The 18,577-nt window shown below is 49.7% G+C and overlaps 1 protein-coding gene across 21 annotated transcripts in view; it reads right to left on the reverse strand.

Annotated features, from left to right (window-relative positions):
* DYSF (dysferlin) overlaps positions 1-18,577 on the reverse strand; it is a 203,042-nt gene that overhangs the window by 155,282 nt on the left and 29,183 nt on the right. For all 21 annotated transcript variants that reach the window (XM_059405860.1, XM_059405868.1, XM_059405877.1 and 18 more), the window contains one exon: positions 8,332-8,437. In XM_059405860.1, coding sequence (XP_059261843.1) covers positions 8,332-8,437 — 106 coding nt within the window. The remainder of the gene's footprint in view (positions 1-8,331; positions 8,438-18,577) is intronic.

Below are 18,577 nucleotides of genomic sequence, written 5' to 3' on the forward strand. Positions count from 1 at the left end.
TATACAAGAAAAAACGAATTTCCATAATTCCACCTTTATTCACATTTTGATCTAATTCTCCCCAATCTTTTTAAACAAACACTGTACAGCCCTGCTGTATAGAAAATGCTTTTCTAGGGGTGCCTGGGTGGCTCAGTGGGTTAAGCCGCTGCCTTCGGCTCAGGTCATGCTCTCAGGGTCCTGGGATCGAGCCCCGCATCGGGCTCTCTGCTCCGCAGGGAGCCTGCTCCCCCCCCCTCTCTGCCTGCCTCTCTGCCTACTTGTGATCTCTGTCTGTCAAATAAATAAATAAAATCTTTTAAAAAAAGAAAGAAAGAAAATGCTTTTCTATTTTACTTGCATTAGACAGTAAGCATTTCCCAGGCTTTGACAAATCCCTTATAAACATAATTGTTAATAATGCATAATAGCCTCTGAGCAGCTCAGCATAATTCACTAGACATCTCTACTGGGTAATATCAGGGATTCTGGAAACTCCTGGGGCAAATGCTGGTCCTCACACAGAAAACAGCCACAGGTACTGGACGGCCCAGACTGGGGCGTGGGCAGGGGCAGCCAGGCTAAGGCAGGGCAGGACCTGTGGAAGGGTGGGGCTCACAACACCGAGGAAGGAAGCCAGCGCCAGCTCAGCATCCCAGAGACCCAGGGAGAGGCCAGGAAGGTAATGAGACGCTTTCTGTCCTGGAACCAAGGCTCTGCCTTCATGCCTGCCATGCAGGTTTGTGAACCACCAGCAGGTGTCACTACTTGAGCAGGCAGCTAGCTATGCACCCTAAGCTCCTGCAGCCCGAAGAGGAAAGAACAGCTTCTGGGGCCCCTCCCGGGTGCCCAGACCTGCTCATCACCACCCCTGAAGTTCTGGAGATACCAGTCAGCAGGTCTGGGGTAGACCTAGGCATTTGTATTTTCAACAACCGTCCTGGGGTTTCCCCCCACTTCATCAAAAGGGAAGTTGAGCTCTTTGGAAAAATAACTAAGTCTAGGGCTTGACCAGGGAAGATAGATGACCCTGGAACACTTCTGTGCCAGAAAGCAAGGAAATACCCAAAGAATGATAGAAACATGTCCAAAGGACACAGAAACCTATTTTCACAGACTCCCACTGGCTAAATCTGAAAGAATTTAAATATGAAAATAAATACAGAGGCAGACTAAAACATTGAATAAAATTTCTGAACACAGAAATAAATAGGACAGAAGAAAGCTTTTCCGTACAGCGAAATACCAACGAACGAATGCAGAGGAAAATAATTGGCTTAGGACATCACCATCTGACAACCATCAAAACAAGAATTAATTCAACCAAGGTGAAACAAGAATGGCTGTGAAAACAGCCAGGTAAAAGTTGGATGAGGAACAGAGTATTTAGAGTCACAAAGTACCTCCCCCCACAATTCCCACCTATTAGAAAAGAGAAGGAACTGGTGATCAGTGGAGAACACCAGCAAAGGCAACATTAATCAAATGCTCAAGGTTAAGAGCACAGTCATCCAGATACAATGAGAGCAACATATGTTCGCTGTGTTCTCCTCCTGCCAAAGACGCCCAGGCTAAATCGAATTGCAAGGAAACCTCAGACCCAAACCGGGAGACATTCTGCAGGAGAACCGGCCTACATTCCCCAAAGCATCAAGGTCCCAAGGTTGTAAAAGTCAAAGAAAGACTGAGGAATTCTCCCAGATGGAAGGAGGCTGAAGGCAAACAACTAACACAACACATAATCCTGAATTGGATCTTCTTGCTACAAAGGACACTGCTGGAAAAAACTGAGGAACTCAAATGGCAGTCTGTGGTTTGGATGGCAGTGCGGGACCAAGACTCATTCCTTCAGTCTCTGAAGGCTGTAGGTTCCCTAGGAAAAAGTCCTTAATCGGAGAAAACACACACTAAATTCAGGATGATGGGCCAGGAGGCTGGCAACTTAGTCTCAGAGGGTTTAGAACACAATACTCCTTGTATTATTCTCATAACTTTCAAAACTTAAATTATTTTCAAATAAAAAGTTAAAAACTGAGAAAGCTGCTTCTGCTGTAATCATAGAAATCCCACTCAAATAAAGTGCCAGCCCGTTCATGATGATTCCCACTCTCCAGAAGTAGTGCGAGGCCAAGTGCCAAATGAAAATAGGGTCCCTTGGGGCGCCTGGGTGCCTCAGTGGGTTAAAGCCTCTGCCTTCGGCTCAGGTCATGATCCCAGGGTCCTGGGATCGAGCCCCATGTCGGGCTCTCTGCTCAGCAGGGAGCCCTCTTCCTCCTCTCCCTCGGCCTGCCTTTCTGCCTACTTGTGATCTCTGTCGGTCAAATAAATAAATAAAATCTTAAAAAAAAAAAATAGGGTCCCTTGTCAAAACTGTATTAGGAATGTCAAGATGGCAGAGAATTAAACCAAGTGAGGAACCAAATGCCCATGAGGTCAGCCCTCTGTGGGCTGATTGCTTGGCTCAGCCTGAGCTGGGAAGGTACCTGGAAAGTTGGACCACGTCCCACCTGACATACCCGGCCTGACCCATTCATTCATTCATTTGCTTCTTCATTCCCTGCACATATATGGAGCACCTGCTATGGGCTGAGGCTTGAAGATACTTCCATGAACAAAGCAAAAGCTCCCGCCCCCAGGGAGTTCACATCTTGGCAGAGGAGACAGACCATAAATAATAAATGAAACAGATAACGTAACTTATGAAGTATGTTGGAAAAAAAAGTTAACCAGAGCAAGTGGGAGCAGGGGAGCAGGAGGAGCTGAGGTATTAAATCGAGTGGTCTGAATGGACCCCACCAAGGTGAGGAGAGAGGACCCAAACTGTGAAGGGTCACAGCTGGGCTGCCTTTCGGCCCCACCCACCCCATCCTTCTAACCTTTGGTGCCTGAGGACCAGATCCCCTTAGAGAACACACCTTCTTATCCAGCCCCTCCTCACCCTTGAGAACTGTGCCCATCATCTCTGTGCTCAGTGCAGAGGTGGACCTGCAGGAGAATGACTGCTGCCCTCCATACTCTGGGGGCCAGCGCCTTAGCCTGGGGGCTCAGGAGCAGCCCTGCCACCAGAGAAGCAGGAAGGAGCAACAGCCCTGGAATCGGAAGACCACCCAGGCTGTCCTTCCCAGGGTTTCCTGAGTATCATCTACCCACACACTGAGAGCCCTACACCAAACTCCCAAGGAAATGGCAACATCCTGGCGGGTCCAGGCCCTTGGATGAGACTTCCAGCCCAGAGACAGCTCCATCTCTTATTTCCCCCGTTGGACAGCCACGGGACGTCCCTGGCAGCTTCACGCTCTGGGGACCACTGCTTCAGGACCTCATCTTTGGAACCACAGGTGATTAATACTAGAGGCCTTTAGCTCTATAGGGAATCTCGGGGTGGGGGGGCTGTCTATGCAACCTGGTCAGGGTCAGGACCTGCCACCTTCACCATGATGTCAGACCAGTGCCCGTCCCCTTCTCCAGACACAACCAGAGCTGAGATGTTCTTGCCATGCGATGTCTGTGAACTCCATGCTCTCCCAAACCACATGACCATGGCCTAGGGTCCCTCTGAGGTGGTCCATGTCAAGGTCCCCACCTGATAACTCTGCTCCTCAAGTCTCCAGCCCTGGCCCCACCGTGCAGTCATCCTGTCCCAAGACCATTATCTGTCAGTCGTGTGTCCACCAGGACATGGCGCCCTGGAGCAGGGAACCTGTCACCCATGCCTGCCATCCTGGGGTCCACAGTCAACAACAACACAGAACTCCGAAGGGGCCAGTCTGGCCACCAGGATAGGAGGGCATAGGAAACCAAAGACAAAGACAGGGGACAACCTCATCAGTTCCTCCTAACACGTTTTGCAGCCAAGCTCTGGGGTCATTCGCCCACCATGCTCTGCCCCATTGCTTACTGTCTGTGTCCTCAGCTCCAGCTTTCTGACACTGAGCCTAGCATGACCAAACCCCAGACCAGCCCCTTCCCCCTCCCTCAACAGACACCAAGTGAGTGGACGGGACAGTCTCATATGCATCTGATTCTATTTTATTGCCTGGCCCCAGACAACACCAAGAAGCTGGAAGAAGGTGAGATGTAGCCCTGAGCTGAGGGAGGGGTGGCTGTCAGCACCTGACAACCCCCATGAGAGAAACTCAGGGATCCACCAGAGTTCTGGGTCTGCCCTCCTCCAGTCCCTGCTCCCAACACACAGGGCCCTGCTGGCTCCCCACCCCACACCACTGGGTTTCCTGTTTTCTTGTGACCCAGTAGGTCTCTCTTCTTCTGATCTGTCTCTTGCTGTTAGGACTGAGGTCATACCAACAGTCTGCATGGTGTCCACACCCTCACGAGCAAGTTCCTCTTCAAATACATTGGGAGTATGTGGCTTCTCTCCTCCATGGGTGTCCAGCAACCCCACCGGCCTGGAGCCTCCCCCAGGACAGGGACAGTGTCATCCCCTTCAGTCTAGAATCTGTCTGAGGATAGATTTGGCATCTTCTCATGGCACACAGCTCTGAAGGGACATGGGGGAGAATGCTGAGTGCCAGGCCCATGACGTCCACAGGCCAGCCTACAGCAGGACTCCCACAGCATGGCCGCCTCCGGCCATCTTCCTCCTCTCAGTCCTTCCAGGGTTTTCCAAGGATCCCACAGGCCCTGTCCTCACTCCCATCACCCCTTCAGCAGGTCGCTTTGACGGGCTGAGCTAAACTCAGCTGGGTACTCCTGGCATACTCTGCCCATGGGGTCCAGCCCAGAAGTCGGCCTCAGTGAACAGCCCATGAGAATCCTGGGCTTCGGACAGAGCTCTGACCCTTCTGACCCTTCTGAGCATGACCTCCATTCTCTGTGCTTCTCACACAGGGCAGCCAGCCCCAGGTCACAGGTGGGAAGCCCCAGCTCAGGGGGTCTTGGGAGCAGGCGCTGCTCTGTGACTCAGTGTTATCACAGGCACTAGAAGATGGACCCAGATACTCTCCACAGGCTGGAGCTGTATCTTGGCCTCACCTCCCCCAGGCTCTGTGCAGTCAGGGGCTCAGCCAAGCAGGGCTTAGCCCTCCTCTCCCATCCCTCCTTTCTGGCTTTTATACCCCCTCCTGGGAGACACGGTCTGTGAAGGACTGGCAATCTCCGCACACAGACAAGCATCCCAGCAGAGAAAGAAGAAAGCAGCAGGTTCCCAGCTGGTGAGCACGAAACACAAACAGAGTGTGGAAACAGAGGAAGAAGAAGAAGGGTGAGGCATTCAGGGAGAGTCACCAACCTGGCTCAGACCCCCGCCGTCTGCCAGGCTAGACCAGGTGCGAAAAGCTGTGCCTCAGGGACTGGACAGGCGTCTGATCTTAGAGAGGAGCCCAAGCACAGGAGAACTTATAAGAAACACCAGGCATGGATGCCCAGAGGGCAAGAGTGGAGGGATGTTTGAGCATCTCAGCCAGGAGCTAGAAACTCTGACTGGGGGCATTGGGGGCTGTGATTTAGTGATTTCTAAGAAACACATATTGGGTCATTCAGGTGACCAAACTCTATTTCTCAGAAATACTGGGTCTTCAGAGCCATAAAGGTAAAATGGGTGTCTTATTATTAATGAAGGTAACTTTTGGACCCCATGCAAGTGTAGGACCTGGTTGACAAGAGGACCAACCCTATGCTTAGAGGGTTGGAACTTTCAGTCCCATCGCCCCAGCCTCTGGGGAAGAAAGTGGGGCTGGAGGTTGCATCAGCCAATGGACAGTGACTTAGTCAATCATGACTATAACGAAGCCTCCCTTAAAAACTACAATTTTTTGGTCTCTTTTTTCAGAGAGTTTCCATGCTGAGGGAACTAGAATGTCTCCATGTACCACCAAACAGGGCCCCAAACTCCACAAGGACAGAAGTTCCTTTGTTCAGGACCTTGCCCTATGGATCTCTTCATCTGGCTGTTGATGCACATGCTTTGTGATGCCTTTTAACAAACTGGTAAATGTTAGTGTTTCTCAGATCCCTGACTCAAAGTATCTCCCTCACCAGCTACCTACAGTTCCTCCATGGGTGTTCTACACCTTTATGGAAAGCTGTGGTCTTCTTCAGGATCCAGAAGTACCTGGAGTCCTTCTTGACTCTAGGGATGTGGTACTATGATTTATAATTACAGATGTGTGTGTCTATATGAATATTTAGTCATTGTCCTTGTTTCAGGCACAGAGCTCCTTTTAGGAATTCCTTGGACTTTCCTAAATGCTAACAGCCAACAGAGTGTCTTTTTTTTGTGCTAATGAATTGACTTGGGCAATCCCCTAAGGATGGCATCTGGTTGCTAGTGGAGCCAACCCTGTGGTTAGAAAGCTGAACTTTCAGCCCCCACCACCTCCAGGGAGGGGGATCCATTGTCAATGAAGCCTCCATAAAACCCCAAAGGACAAGGATTGGAGTGCTTCCAGGTTGGATCATAACTGGCGATCTGGTAACTACAATGTTTTTCTGAGTTCTGCAAGCCGCTCTAGCAAGTTAATCAAACCCAAGGAGGGGGTCATAGGAACGACCTATCTAGAGCTGGTTGGTCAGGAAAGCTCAGGGTGGCAAAGGATTCGGAAGGGGAGGATTTGGGACTGGCAAAGGATTGGAAAGGGGAGGCCTTGTAGGACTGAGCCCTTAACCCAGAGCTGTCCCTGGACAGAGAGTGTCAGAATTGACTTGAATTACTGGATACCCATCTGGAGTCAGAGAATTGCCTGGTGGGGTGGGGGGACTGGAAATTGGTTCTAGAACCCTTAAACTGCATGAGTAGACTGGAGAGCTCAGGAGGAGGGCAGGGGGAGGACAAGGAGGATGCAAGATGGAGACAAGCTCAGTGATACTGGAGGAGGTCACTGAGAGGACACGCCCACCAACAGACCCGCAGTAAACCCAGGTTCCTCACCCCCTCCACTCTCCACACAATGTAAGTTCTGCTTGCCCTCCTTGCTCTCAGATGCCTCTCCAGGCAGAGTCTTGAGCTAGTGACGTAGTGTTGAGACTATCTGGATGGCATACAGGACTGAACCCAGTTAAGACCTCTATAGAAACTTCTAAGATTTGGTAGATGGGTGCAGAGATCCACTCCTCTCGCTGCCGCCACAGACACGCCTCACAGATAAGTCCCCTGGCTTACTAACCCTGCCGCCTGCCAGACTAGAGCAGCATGCCTCCTTCTTGGGTCTCTCCCTGCCTTCCATGTAAGGGGACTGGTTCCCGATTTCACCTGGGAAGCCCCTGAAGAGGTTACAGACCTCTAAGTGAACACCGCACTAAACCAGAATGTTCTGCCAGCCATCACTGGCCTAAGAAGTGTCAAGAGGAAGTTCCAGCATCAGAAAGGCAGTGGAGCAGGAGTCCATTCAAGTCGCTCCCACCCCTGAGAGTTTAAGAGATGTGCCACCCTTGTGCCACTACTTGTCCCCTTTTGGACATGGAGTCACTGTGTGACTTCAGTCAATCACTCTCTTTCTCTAGCTCTCAGTGCCCAGTAGTGGTTCCTTTTAGAGTTCTGCCAGATTTGCCACTTCCTGACTCACCAAGCCAGCCAATGTTCCCTACCCTCACACACACACACACACACACACACAGAGAGAGACACGCACACACACACTCAAAGAGAACTAGCCCAGAACCCCCAAGATCCCACCAGGAGGAAGTATTTCCAAATGGATAGTCCCCCGGGGCCTCCTGGGGGTGGAGCTGACCCAGAGGGAAGGTCAGGAATTCTACTGACCAGGAAGAAAGAACCCTGCAGGGTATATTTAGCTCCCTAAAAATAACGGGAAGCCAGAGACGGGGGCTAGGAATTGTCTGTGAGGACTGGAAGAGCACTGGAAAGGCTGGGGGAGGGGCAGGAAGGACGATGGCCGAAAGGAAGAGGGTCTGACGGGTTCTGGTGGGCAGGGAAGGGGGATGTCTGCCTCCCTTCCCTTGGGATCTGAGACCCAGATGACTCAGATATTCCAGATCTGGAGATGGGGGCTGGGAGGTGAGGGAGGGCTACCAAGGAGATTGGGGGAGCCATCACCAAAGCTGCCCAGGAAGTTTGGGAGGTCATCAGTTGTCGAGTAAAGAACCAATCCCAGGAGGTGACGGTTCCTCCCTTCAGGGCAGGAGGGGATCCAGGGGTAAGCCAAGCTGGTATGAGGCAAGGCTGACTTGAGCCCCACAGAAGGGGCCAGGGCTCCCTCCTGTCCCCTTCCTGTCCCTTCCATGCCACTTCCCCTTCCCGGCACCCTGAGCTCTGGTCGGGGAGGTGGAGGGGCAGGCCTGGTTGCTGGCAGCTGGACTCTGGCATACCACTAGCGTCAGAGAGGCAAGACCTCAGACCAGACACGGGCCTGATCCAAAGGCCTGGTGGGCACTTACCCCCGTGGGCTGCTTCTTGGTGTCCAGCAGGGGGGCATTGAAGCTGGCAGACAGGCTGGGTGTGGCGAGGACCTCCCGGAGTGGGACTTGGGCCTCCCCCAAGAACCTAAGCAGAGAGAAAAGTAGAATGTTGAGAACTAGCCTAATGTGCCCGGCTCTTCCTCCAACATACCACCCCCTCACCACCATCTCACCGCATAAACAAACACCCTGCAGACAAAGCTGATCTGCCTCAAACACCACAGTCCCCTAGGACCCCTCACGGCTCCCTAGCACCCTGCCCCTGGGCATCCCACTTGTCATCCCTGGAGGGCCAGGCCCCCCTCCCTGCACAAGGATGAGAGACACCTTCCCTTCGCCCAAGGCCAGCTTTCTGCCTCTCCCCAGAGGCCCAGCCCCACCACCCCTGTCCGCCTGGATACTCCCACAGAAGGGCTGCCTTGCCCATCAGACCTCAGCCATCCACAGGTCAGTGTCTCCTGGAAGCAGGGGGACCCCACCACCACACCTGCTCACACATCACCACCCACACTTGTAGCTGGAAGCTGCAGTGACTCTGACCCACATCCACACAGGCCGTCTGTCCCGGCTGCCCAGGGCTCCGCCAGCAACGGTCGTCGATGAAAAACAGTCTTTCCTGTCTTCAGGGACAGGGAGAAAAGCAAACTGGGGCTGAGCAGCCATGCCCACTCCCCAGTGAGGCCGGGACTGTCACAGCATACACACATAAGGCAGCATCTCCGACTGAGGGGTGGGAAACCCCAGAAATGCATGGGCTCCTAGGGAAGAGTAGGTCCCCAAGGGACGAGCAGCTAAGGGGCGCTCCAAAGGGTGCCAAGGAAAAAGTCTGTGCCCCTCTGCTAAGAAACGGGCAAACTGCGTTCGGCAGCTCTGCAGTGGGCGGGGGGGGGAAATCATGGGCAGGCAGTGGCCCGTGTCAATCAGAGTTGTCGCCTGATGTCTGCATCACACTTCTGCGTGCTTCCTGCATACAACTGTCAGGGAGTGAATGATCGACAGCCAGAAGAGCCATCCTCTTCTGCTTCTTGATGGCTTTTTTTTTCCCCCTGACAAATAAATAGCATGCCTGTTATTTATTTATATCCTTTTTCTAGTGTTTATAACGACTGCTTTGAACATAGGTTTTATGAAGTTTTATTGAAATATAAATTCAGTCTTGACCAAAAGAGCTGATTTTTCAAAAAAAGATTTATTTATTTGAAAGAGAGAGAGAGAGTTGTGAGGGTTAAGGGACAGAGGGAGAGGAAGAGGTCATCTTAAACAGGTTCCACATCGAGCATGGAGCCCGATGTAGAGCATGATCTCATGACCCCAAGGTCACGACCTGAGCAGAAACCATGAGTCAAAGCTACCCATGTGCCCCTAAACAGCTGATTTTTCACCCTGGCTGCTCACAATGAGATGTCACCTCGCCTTCATTAGGATGGCTGCTATCCAAAAAAATAGGAAACAACAAAAGTTGGTGAGGATGTGGAGAAATGGGCACCCTTGCGCCTCGGTTGACGGGCACGGGAAAAAAAGTATGCAAAAATGGACCATATAATCTAGCAATTTCACTTCTAGGTATATACTCAAAAGAACTGAACCCAGGGACTCGAAAAGATATTTGTACACCCACGTTCATACAGCATTATTCAAATCACCAAAAAATGAAAGTAACCCAGTCATCTACCAACAGATAAATGGATAAATAAACAACGGAATGGATAAATGAAAGGCAATAAAATATTAAAATAAAATTAATCAATTAAAATAAATTAAATATAAACATGCATACCATGAAATATCACTTAGCCTTTAAAAAGAAAGAAGTTCTGACACCTGCCACCACACGGATGAACCCTGGAACCATGATGTTGAGTGAAATCAGACAGACTCAAAAAGACAAATACTGGCGGCGCCTGGGTGGCTCAGTGGGTTAAAGCCTCTGTCTTCAGTTCAGGTCATGATCCCAGAGTCCTAGGATCGAGTCCCGCAGAGAGCCAACTTCCTCCTCTCTCTCTCTCTGCCTGCCTCTCTGCTGACTTGTGATCTCTGTCTGTCAAATAAATAAAATCTTTGGGAAAAAAAAAAGACAAATACCATATGATCGCTCGTAAATGAGGTTCCTAGAATAAGTCAGCCCATGAAGAAAGAAAGTAAAACAGAGGTTACTGGGGGTTGGGGATAGGGGAAAGGGGGAGTTATTATTCAGTGGATACAGAGCTTCAGTTTGGAAAGATGAAAAAGTTCTGGGGATGGACGGTGGTGATGGTTGGCCAGCAGTGTGAATGTGCTTGATGCCACCAAGCTGTGCACTTAGAATACTTAAAATTGTAAGTTCTGTTATCTATATTTTACCACAATAAAAATAATTAATGAATAGCTTCCTGTTACTTATTAATTAATTATTAATAACCACTCACTAATATTAGTTGAGCTCCATTCTTCTTGGAACCAGTGGACTCTTGGTCACCTGAGAGGATTCCTTGCTAGCAAGGCAGTAACCTGGCTTGTTCTGAATTTTGTAACACTTCTCTAATATTTCTTCCAAGAAAGGGCTAACGCGAGAGACATTCACTCACATTCATTCGTCGTGATGCTAGAAAATTCCACGTTTTCTAGAATTCAGACAGGTGTGTGCTATACTCCTTTGCAGCATGGAGCAGGCTCGTAGCACAGCTTACAAAAGCAGGGGCTCCTGGAGGGTCTCCGCCCCAGGGCCAGCGTGGGGGAAGGCACCTGCCACCAGTGTGTTGACTGAAGTGTCCTCAGTGTCACCAGGGAGCTCCCAAGACCTGACCTTTATTGCTCACTTGTTTGTACCCACTGACTTCTGTCCCATATTTTTCTACTAGCTCTTCTTTCCAGCTTGTCTCTTCACTCAGGAAACAAGACCCCCCTTGGCATAGCATCTGATGACAGAAACCGAAACTTCCCTTCAAACCCTAATGACTGCCCGTGCGAAGTGCTCTGGCGGCCCAAACCATGTAGACCAGTTCGAGCTTCACTCTGCATCAATACCTACACAGTCGGACCCTGGAGGGACCTATGGAGTGACTCATGGTTACCTTTACCCTCATGATAACACTAAAATCTCTGTCCAAGTTGGAGCGCAAGCCTCATTTACAGGACATACAATGTGGGATAGCCATGTTTCCCCAAGGCACGTGATCGACCTCAGGTCTGTCTCCACATAGACGACAACCCTCCCCTACCTAAATGTTTTAAATAAAAGGAACCCATTCACCCCTTGCTAGGGGAGTCATGGCTTTGGAAGTTATTCCCAGGGATCTTACTTGCTGCAAATAAAAAAGTTTCCTTTATGCAATGACTCCAGCTGGGGTAGTTTCTATCTGTGGCTCAGGGAGGGGCAAACTCATGTTAGTTAGTTGGGGTTACATCAAGACCCAGGCAAGGTCAAAATGACAGGGCCATGGATATAAAAGACCCATGAATCCACGCGACATTCGCAATCGGAGTCCCCCAGTCCTTCACAGTATAGCCGGGGTGGCAGAGGGGAGGGACTGGCTCCAGCAGGTGATTGACAGAGCCTGCCCTAGAACTTGAGGCCCTGATTCCTTGCTGGATCAGCTTGGAGGCAGAGTGGGCTCTGGGTGCTGAAAGGAGGGCAGGCCCAGCAGCGTAGACTTGCTGCGGGGGCTCCAGCTCCGGAGCCCTGGAGGCTGCGGCCAGAGCAGACCGGCCCTGGGCTGCCTCCCCTTCTGGCCTCTGCCCGCCAGCCCTCCAGGCCTGGAGAATTCCCGGAAGTGGGGCAGGAACAATGGGAGGAAATGCAGTGGGAGGGCCAGACCCACCCCTGTCAGCCCAGGAACCTCCGGAGGCAGGGAGACCTGGGCCAGGAGGGACTGCTTGTTATTTCCTCCCTTAATGCCTTGCTGGACCTTGAAATGACCCCACCTCCCACAGTCCTCCCCTGCCCACAGGCCTTGGGACCAGTCCTCTGGAGGAGCTGGGTGGCCTTTATAAGCCCCCACTCCCCTATGAGGAGAGGCCAGAGACACCCGAGTAGACTGGCTGTCCCCAAGCCTACGGAGCAGGCAGCCCCAGAGTGGGCCCACAGGATGCTCTGGGAGGCCCAAGTAGTTGGCCAGACTCCCTGGGGAAGATGAATGGGTCCGAGGCTTGATCACAGGAAACCCTATGGCCACTCTTCATTCATTCTTTCACTGGTGGATGGAGGAGAGGAGGCTTTATGCAGGCAGCCTCAGGGGAGGATGAGGGTCCACACCCTCAGGGAAACCCACCACATCCAGAAATCAAGATCAAGGCACAGACCCTGGGGCCCATGGGCCTACACCAACCAGCAATGCCCTGTGCTCAGCAATGCCCTGGCGGCTTGGCAGACAGAATTCAGGACGGTTCAAAGGAGGGGCAGGGGGTCCTGCATGGGCTGCATCAGCGCCAGCCCTGAGTGTGTGCAGAGCCTCCTCTGAGTGTGTGCAGAGCCTGGCAGGCAGGAAGGAAACCCCATGGGCCTTGGCCGCACCCCCTGCAGCCTGCCATAAGAAAATGTCACCGCTTTCCCAGCCTCCCCAGACCCACCATCCCTCTCAGTCGTGCTGTTCTGGAGCCGCAGGAGGAATGTGAAGGCTGAAGTCCCAGCTGCCATCCCACAGACTGAGAAGGAGCTCAGGGATCGGCGTCGGGGAGGGAGGAGTGGTCCAGGCAGTTCACACATTGACAAGGCACACATTTTTCCTCCGTAGTTAAAGATCTGGCTCCCAGACTCGTCACCCAGTAGGGCAACTGTCTGAGATGGGAGAAACTCTCGGGGAGCAAGTGGGGTTACGGCCTCCGATTCTGAGTCGTAAGTGGGAGGTTATAAATTAAAGTGGCCAAGTAAGTTTATTTTAATGAACCACAAAGATATCGAAACAATTTTATCTCAAAACACTGGGCCTTCTTACAATATCGTTTATAAGAACAAAACACAGGAGGCAGTCCAGATGTCCATCTCAGAAGGGGGGTAAATATAGTACAGCCTAATGACTGATTTACTGCACGACTGTACAATCATGGCAAGTACACCACCGACTTCTATTCGGAAGATCTTCAAGGTACATTGTGAAATGAGAAAAGAGTACAAAAGAGCATGTATAGGGGCGCCTGGGTGGCTCAGTCGGTTAAGCATCTGCCTTCAGCTCAGGGCATGATCCCGGGATCCTGGAATCAAGCCCCGCATGGGGCTCCTTGCTCCGCGGGGAGTCTGTTCTCCCTCTGCCTGCCGCTCCCCCTACTCGTGCTCTCTCCCTCCCTTCTCCCTCTCTGAAAAATATATAAAATCTTTAAAAAAAGAAAGCAAGAAAGAAACGAAGGACCATTGTTATCTACAGGGAATGGGTAAGAAGTAGGCAGACGGAGGACAGAGGCAACAGGGAGAATTTTCACTGCGTTTTCTCTCAACAGTTTGTTTTTATAACCTCCCCTGTTTTTTTACCAACTCAAAATTTAAATTTATAAATGGAACATAAAATCCTAAAAATATTATCATTCATTCATGCTGCAAATACATATTCAACACGTCCAACAAAACCCGGTCTCCACCCTCACGAAACTTACTTCTAACAATAGCTCCCCTCCTATCCAGTGCACGGGAGCTAATGCCAAGCACTCTCCCGACACTCCTCTCATTCAAAAAAAACAATAGGCCTATGAAGTAGGTACTGTTAGTTGCTCAGTCCATCTTACAGACAAGGAACTTGGGTCTCAGAAAGGCATTCGACTTGATTTTGCAGAAAGAACAAGGCAGACAGAAGCAGATCCTAAAGGCTTTCCTTTGCTGGACCTGCTGGTGCACCTCAGAGCCCCATAAATGTGAACTGGAACACACCATCATGTAAGAAACCAAAACGTCCTCGGCTTGCTCCAGCCTTACAAAAGAGAGCCCAGCCACCACATTTCATCAGATTCAACTTAAAAAAAACAAAAACAAAAACAAACTACCTAATTCCAGGGGTGCCTGGGCAGCTCAGTCAGTTAAGCCTCAGACCCTGCTCAGGTCCTGATCTCATGGGGTGGTGATCCCAGCCCCGCTGTCAGGTCCCACGCTCAGCAAGGAGTCAGCTTGCTGCCCCTCCCCCAGCTTATGCAGGCACACTCTCTGTCTCTCAAGAAATAAATCTTTAGGGGCACTTGGGTGGCTCAGTGGGTTAAAGCCTCTGCCTTCGCCTCGGGTCATGATCCCAGGGTCCTGGGATTGAGCCCCGCATCGGGCTCTCTGCTCAGCAGGGAGCCTGCTTCCTCCTCTCTCTCTCTGCCTGCCTCTCTGCCTACTTGTGATCTCTGTCAAATAAATAAATAAAATCTTAAAAAAAAAAAGAAAGAAAGAAATCTTTTAAAAAATGTGTAATTCCAAGCTGTATTAATTATGCTTTTTTATTTTATGTATTTTTTAATAGGCCCCCTCTTTTTTTTTTAAGATTTTATCTGTTTGAGAGAGAGAGAGCGAGACCCTGATGGCAGGGAAAGTAATCTCCCAGCCACAGAGAATGGCAGACCCTCTGGAGTCACCCCAGACCTCCACTACACCACAGCACTGTGAGCTGTAGAAGGACGGGGAGTAGAAGGGAGACACTCAAAATCTTAGGGAGAAAAAAGAGCTGAAGAGAAGGAAGGACTTTCTGACAGAGTAATCCAGGCCGGAAATGGGTTTCTTCCTGACCCCAGCACTGTCCTTCAAGGATAGAAGGAACAAGACTCCTAGCCTGGGGACTCACAGGTCTTTCCACTCTGGCTGACCTCTCTGCCCAGGGGGAAGGCTCCCGTGAAAGCTTGTATGGCTGGTGCACCAGGCCCAGCACAGAGTAGGATCAATATGTGAGGGTAGTGGGGTTAGACATTTGTCCCCATGACCACTGGAATCTTCCGCAGCCAGTCAATGTGGAGGAAGTGCTGGGAAGGGAAAGCCAGTTCACAACCATCATGATAAAGACTCAATCAGGAAGAGTCATCTGTGGATACTAAATCTAGGGGCATATTTTGATGACAAACAGGATATTCGCAGGGTCTTAACATGTCCGTTAAGAGACTCAGATGTGGGTGGGAAAGAACAGTAAATATACAATGGAAAAATCAGATACCACCTTGACAGATGATCAAAATGAACATCACCAATGAGGGACGTCTTGTCCCTCCAAGGCCTGAGACAGACACAACACCCCTACAAAATAGTCTGGCCACGAATTAGTTACTGAATCTAATCATGAGGAAAACATGAAACAAATCTGTTAAAAACTGGTGTATTATATTACCCAAAAATGTAAGTTGTTGTAAAAGACAAAGGCTGCAGGAACATTCTAGATTAAAGGAGGCTATGGAGATGTAATGACTAACTTGAATATGGGAGTCTAGATTGGATCCCATACTGAGAAAGAGGAGGAGGGGGATATGCTATAAAACACATTATTTGGGGGCACCTGGGTGGCTCCAGCATCCAACTCTTGATTTTAGCTCAGGTCATGATTTCAGGGCTGGGCGATGGAGCCCTGCATCAGGCTCCACACTCAGCATGGTGGGGGGGGGGGGTCTGCTTGAGAATCTCTCTCTCCCTCTGCCCTTCCCCCACCCCCCACCTCCCCTCACTTGCTCTATAAATGAATAAATAAGTAAGTAAATAAAATCTTTTTTAAAAAGATATTATTTGGTCTTTTTTAAAAAGATATTATTTGATGGGACAAAACACAAGCAGTGAATTAGGAGGAAGTCTGGCAACCATGTTAAGTTCACTGAAGTTGGTAACGACACTGTGGTGCTGTAAAGGAATATCCCTATTCTTAGGATATATACACTGGAGTACTCAGGGATAAAGGGCCATGATGACTATCACTTACCCTCATGTAGGAGAGAGGGGGAAAGGAAGGAAGAAAATGGGAAGGAGGGAGAGGAGAGAGACTAATGGAAAGCAAACGGGGTAGAGTGTTAAGCAGTGATTCTGAGTCAAGAGTGTAAGGAATGTTCGCTGTGCTCTTTTTACAACTCTTCTGTAAGTTCGAAATTCTTAAAAATGCTCCAGAAGCATTTCCATGTGTCAGTTTCTCATTCTTTGTCTTCTACACTAAGACAAGGACATGTCCACTAAAAATACCTGTATTACAGTGCAAGCCCACTCATCACTGACTCAGCGGTACCTTCCCCCTCACTGGAGTCAATGAATCAGGCATGACGGGAAATTCATGGAGCCCCTGGCTGGCAGGACACACACACGCACGCACACATGAACGCACGCAGACATAAGCACACTCGGAAGACTTAACATCCCTGGCGGGAAGATGGCCGTGAGTTGTGCCCCCCCACCCCCAAGCCCTCAGCTGTGTGTGCCCGGCAGTGAGGGGCAGGAAACGAGGGACAGCCGGACATTCCCACCCCCTGAGCCCGCATGTCCTCTGGCAACCTTCCCACCAGTATCTAATTCCCCAGGGGCTGCCCAAGGGTAAATAAATAGTTTTCCATTTCAATCCAGAGAAAGACAAAAGAAAAACTATTCTGAAACCCAGGGGTGTCCTGGAGAGAATTCAGGACAAAATATAAAAATCCTTGGAAAAATCACGGTACGGTCAACACTTCCGAGCAAGCTGAGAACAATGACAGGGTGAACTGTAAATATTTCTGCCTCCCAAATATTCCAGAAAGGGGGGGCCTGAAAGCTGGCCTATTGAAACCCAGAGGCTGAACTTAGGCCTAATTCCCTCAACTTTAGCAACAGCAAACCACCACTCTTTCTTTTTAAATGTCTAAGTGCACGCGCACACGCACACACACACACACACATACACACACACACACACACACACACACAGCTGGGTGTCTAGTCCTGTGTGGGAATAACATTCGTCAGCAGGGAGAAATTATCCTCCACACAGAAAACAGACCAAGAGTTAATATTCCTGATAGGATCCCAAATATACAAACTGCCATGAATTAGCAAGAAAAAAACAAGCAACTCAAAATAAAGGATAGGCAATTGACAAAAGAAGAAATACAAATGGGCAATAAAACACATTAAAAAAAGATGCCCAACATCACCAGCAGTCAGGAAAACACAGGTTAGGGGCTCCTTAGCCAGTATCTAATTCCCCAGGGGATGCCCAAGTGTAACTAAATCTAATTCCCCTGGGGCTTGCCCAGTCAGTAGAGCACACACTCTTGATCTCTGGGTTGTAAGTGTGAGTCCTATGTTGGGTGTAGAGATTTTAAAAATAAAACCTTAAAGAGGCGCCTGGGTGACTCAGTCAGTTAAGCATCTGCCTTCGGCTCAGGTTATGATCTCTAGGTCCTGGGATCGAGTCCCACATCAGGGTCTCTGCTCAGTGGGGAGTCTGTTTCTCCCTCTCCCTCTGTGATCTCCCTCCCTCTCTTGCACTGTCTTTCAAATAAATAAAATCTTAAAAAAAAAAAAAAATAGGGGCACTTGGATGGCTCAGTCAGTTAAGCATCTGCCTTTGGCTCACGTCATGACCCTGGGATCCTGGGATCAAGTCCTGCATGGGGCTCCCTGCTCAGCAGAGAGCCTGCTTCTCCCTCTACCCCTCCCTCCACTCATGCTCTCTGTCGCTCACTCTCTTTCTCAAGTAAATAAAACTAAAATCTTTAAAAAAAAAAAATAAAATCTTTAAGGGTCACCTGGGTGGCTCAGTGGGTTAGGCCTCTGCCTTCAGCTCAGGTCATGATTCCAGGGTCCTGGGATCGAGCCCTGTATCAGGCTCTCTGCTCAGCGGGAAGCCTGCTTCTTCCTCTCTCTCTGCCTGCCTCTCTGCCTACTTGTAATCTGTCTGTCAAATAAATAAATAAAATCTTTTTAAAAATAAAATCTTAAAAAAAAAAAAAGAAAGAAAGAAAACATGGTTTATAAGATACTCTTCTCACCCCACGGTGGCATTATGCAAAAATAAAAAGTTGACAGGCACCTTTTTATACTGTGAGCGGACATAAATTAGGACACATTTCTGAAAAGTAATTTGGTGGAATCTATGAAAATGTTATATGCTCATATCCTTTGATCTAATAATCACACTTCCAGGGACCTATTTTAAAGAAAAAAAAATAGTATACACACATGAAAACATTTGGATAAAGATATTCACTGAAGGAGCAGAAAAGAAATTGGAAAGAAACCAAATCCCAGTCAGTAAGGGCAAGTTGGGATAAATTATGGGACACCCACCCTGTGCAATACCACACAACCATTTAAAATGGGGTTGATCCAGACTGAGTGGCTCAGTCAGTT

The sequence above is a fragment of the Mustela nigripes genome, chromosome 7 (genome assembly GCF_022355385.1).
Source record: "Mustela nigripes isolate SB6536 chromosome 7, MUSNIG.SB6536, whole genome shotgun sequence".
Taxonomy (NCBI): domain Eukaryota; kingdom Metazoa; phylum Chordata; class Mammalia; order Carnivora; family Mustelidae; genus Mustela; species Mustela nigripes.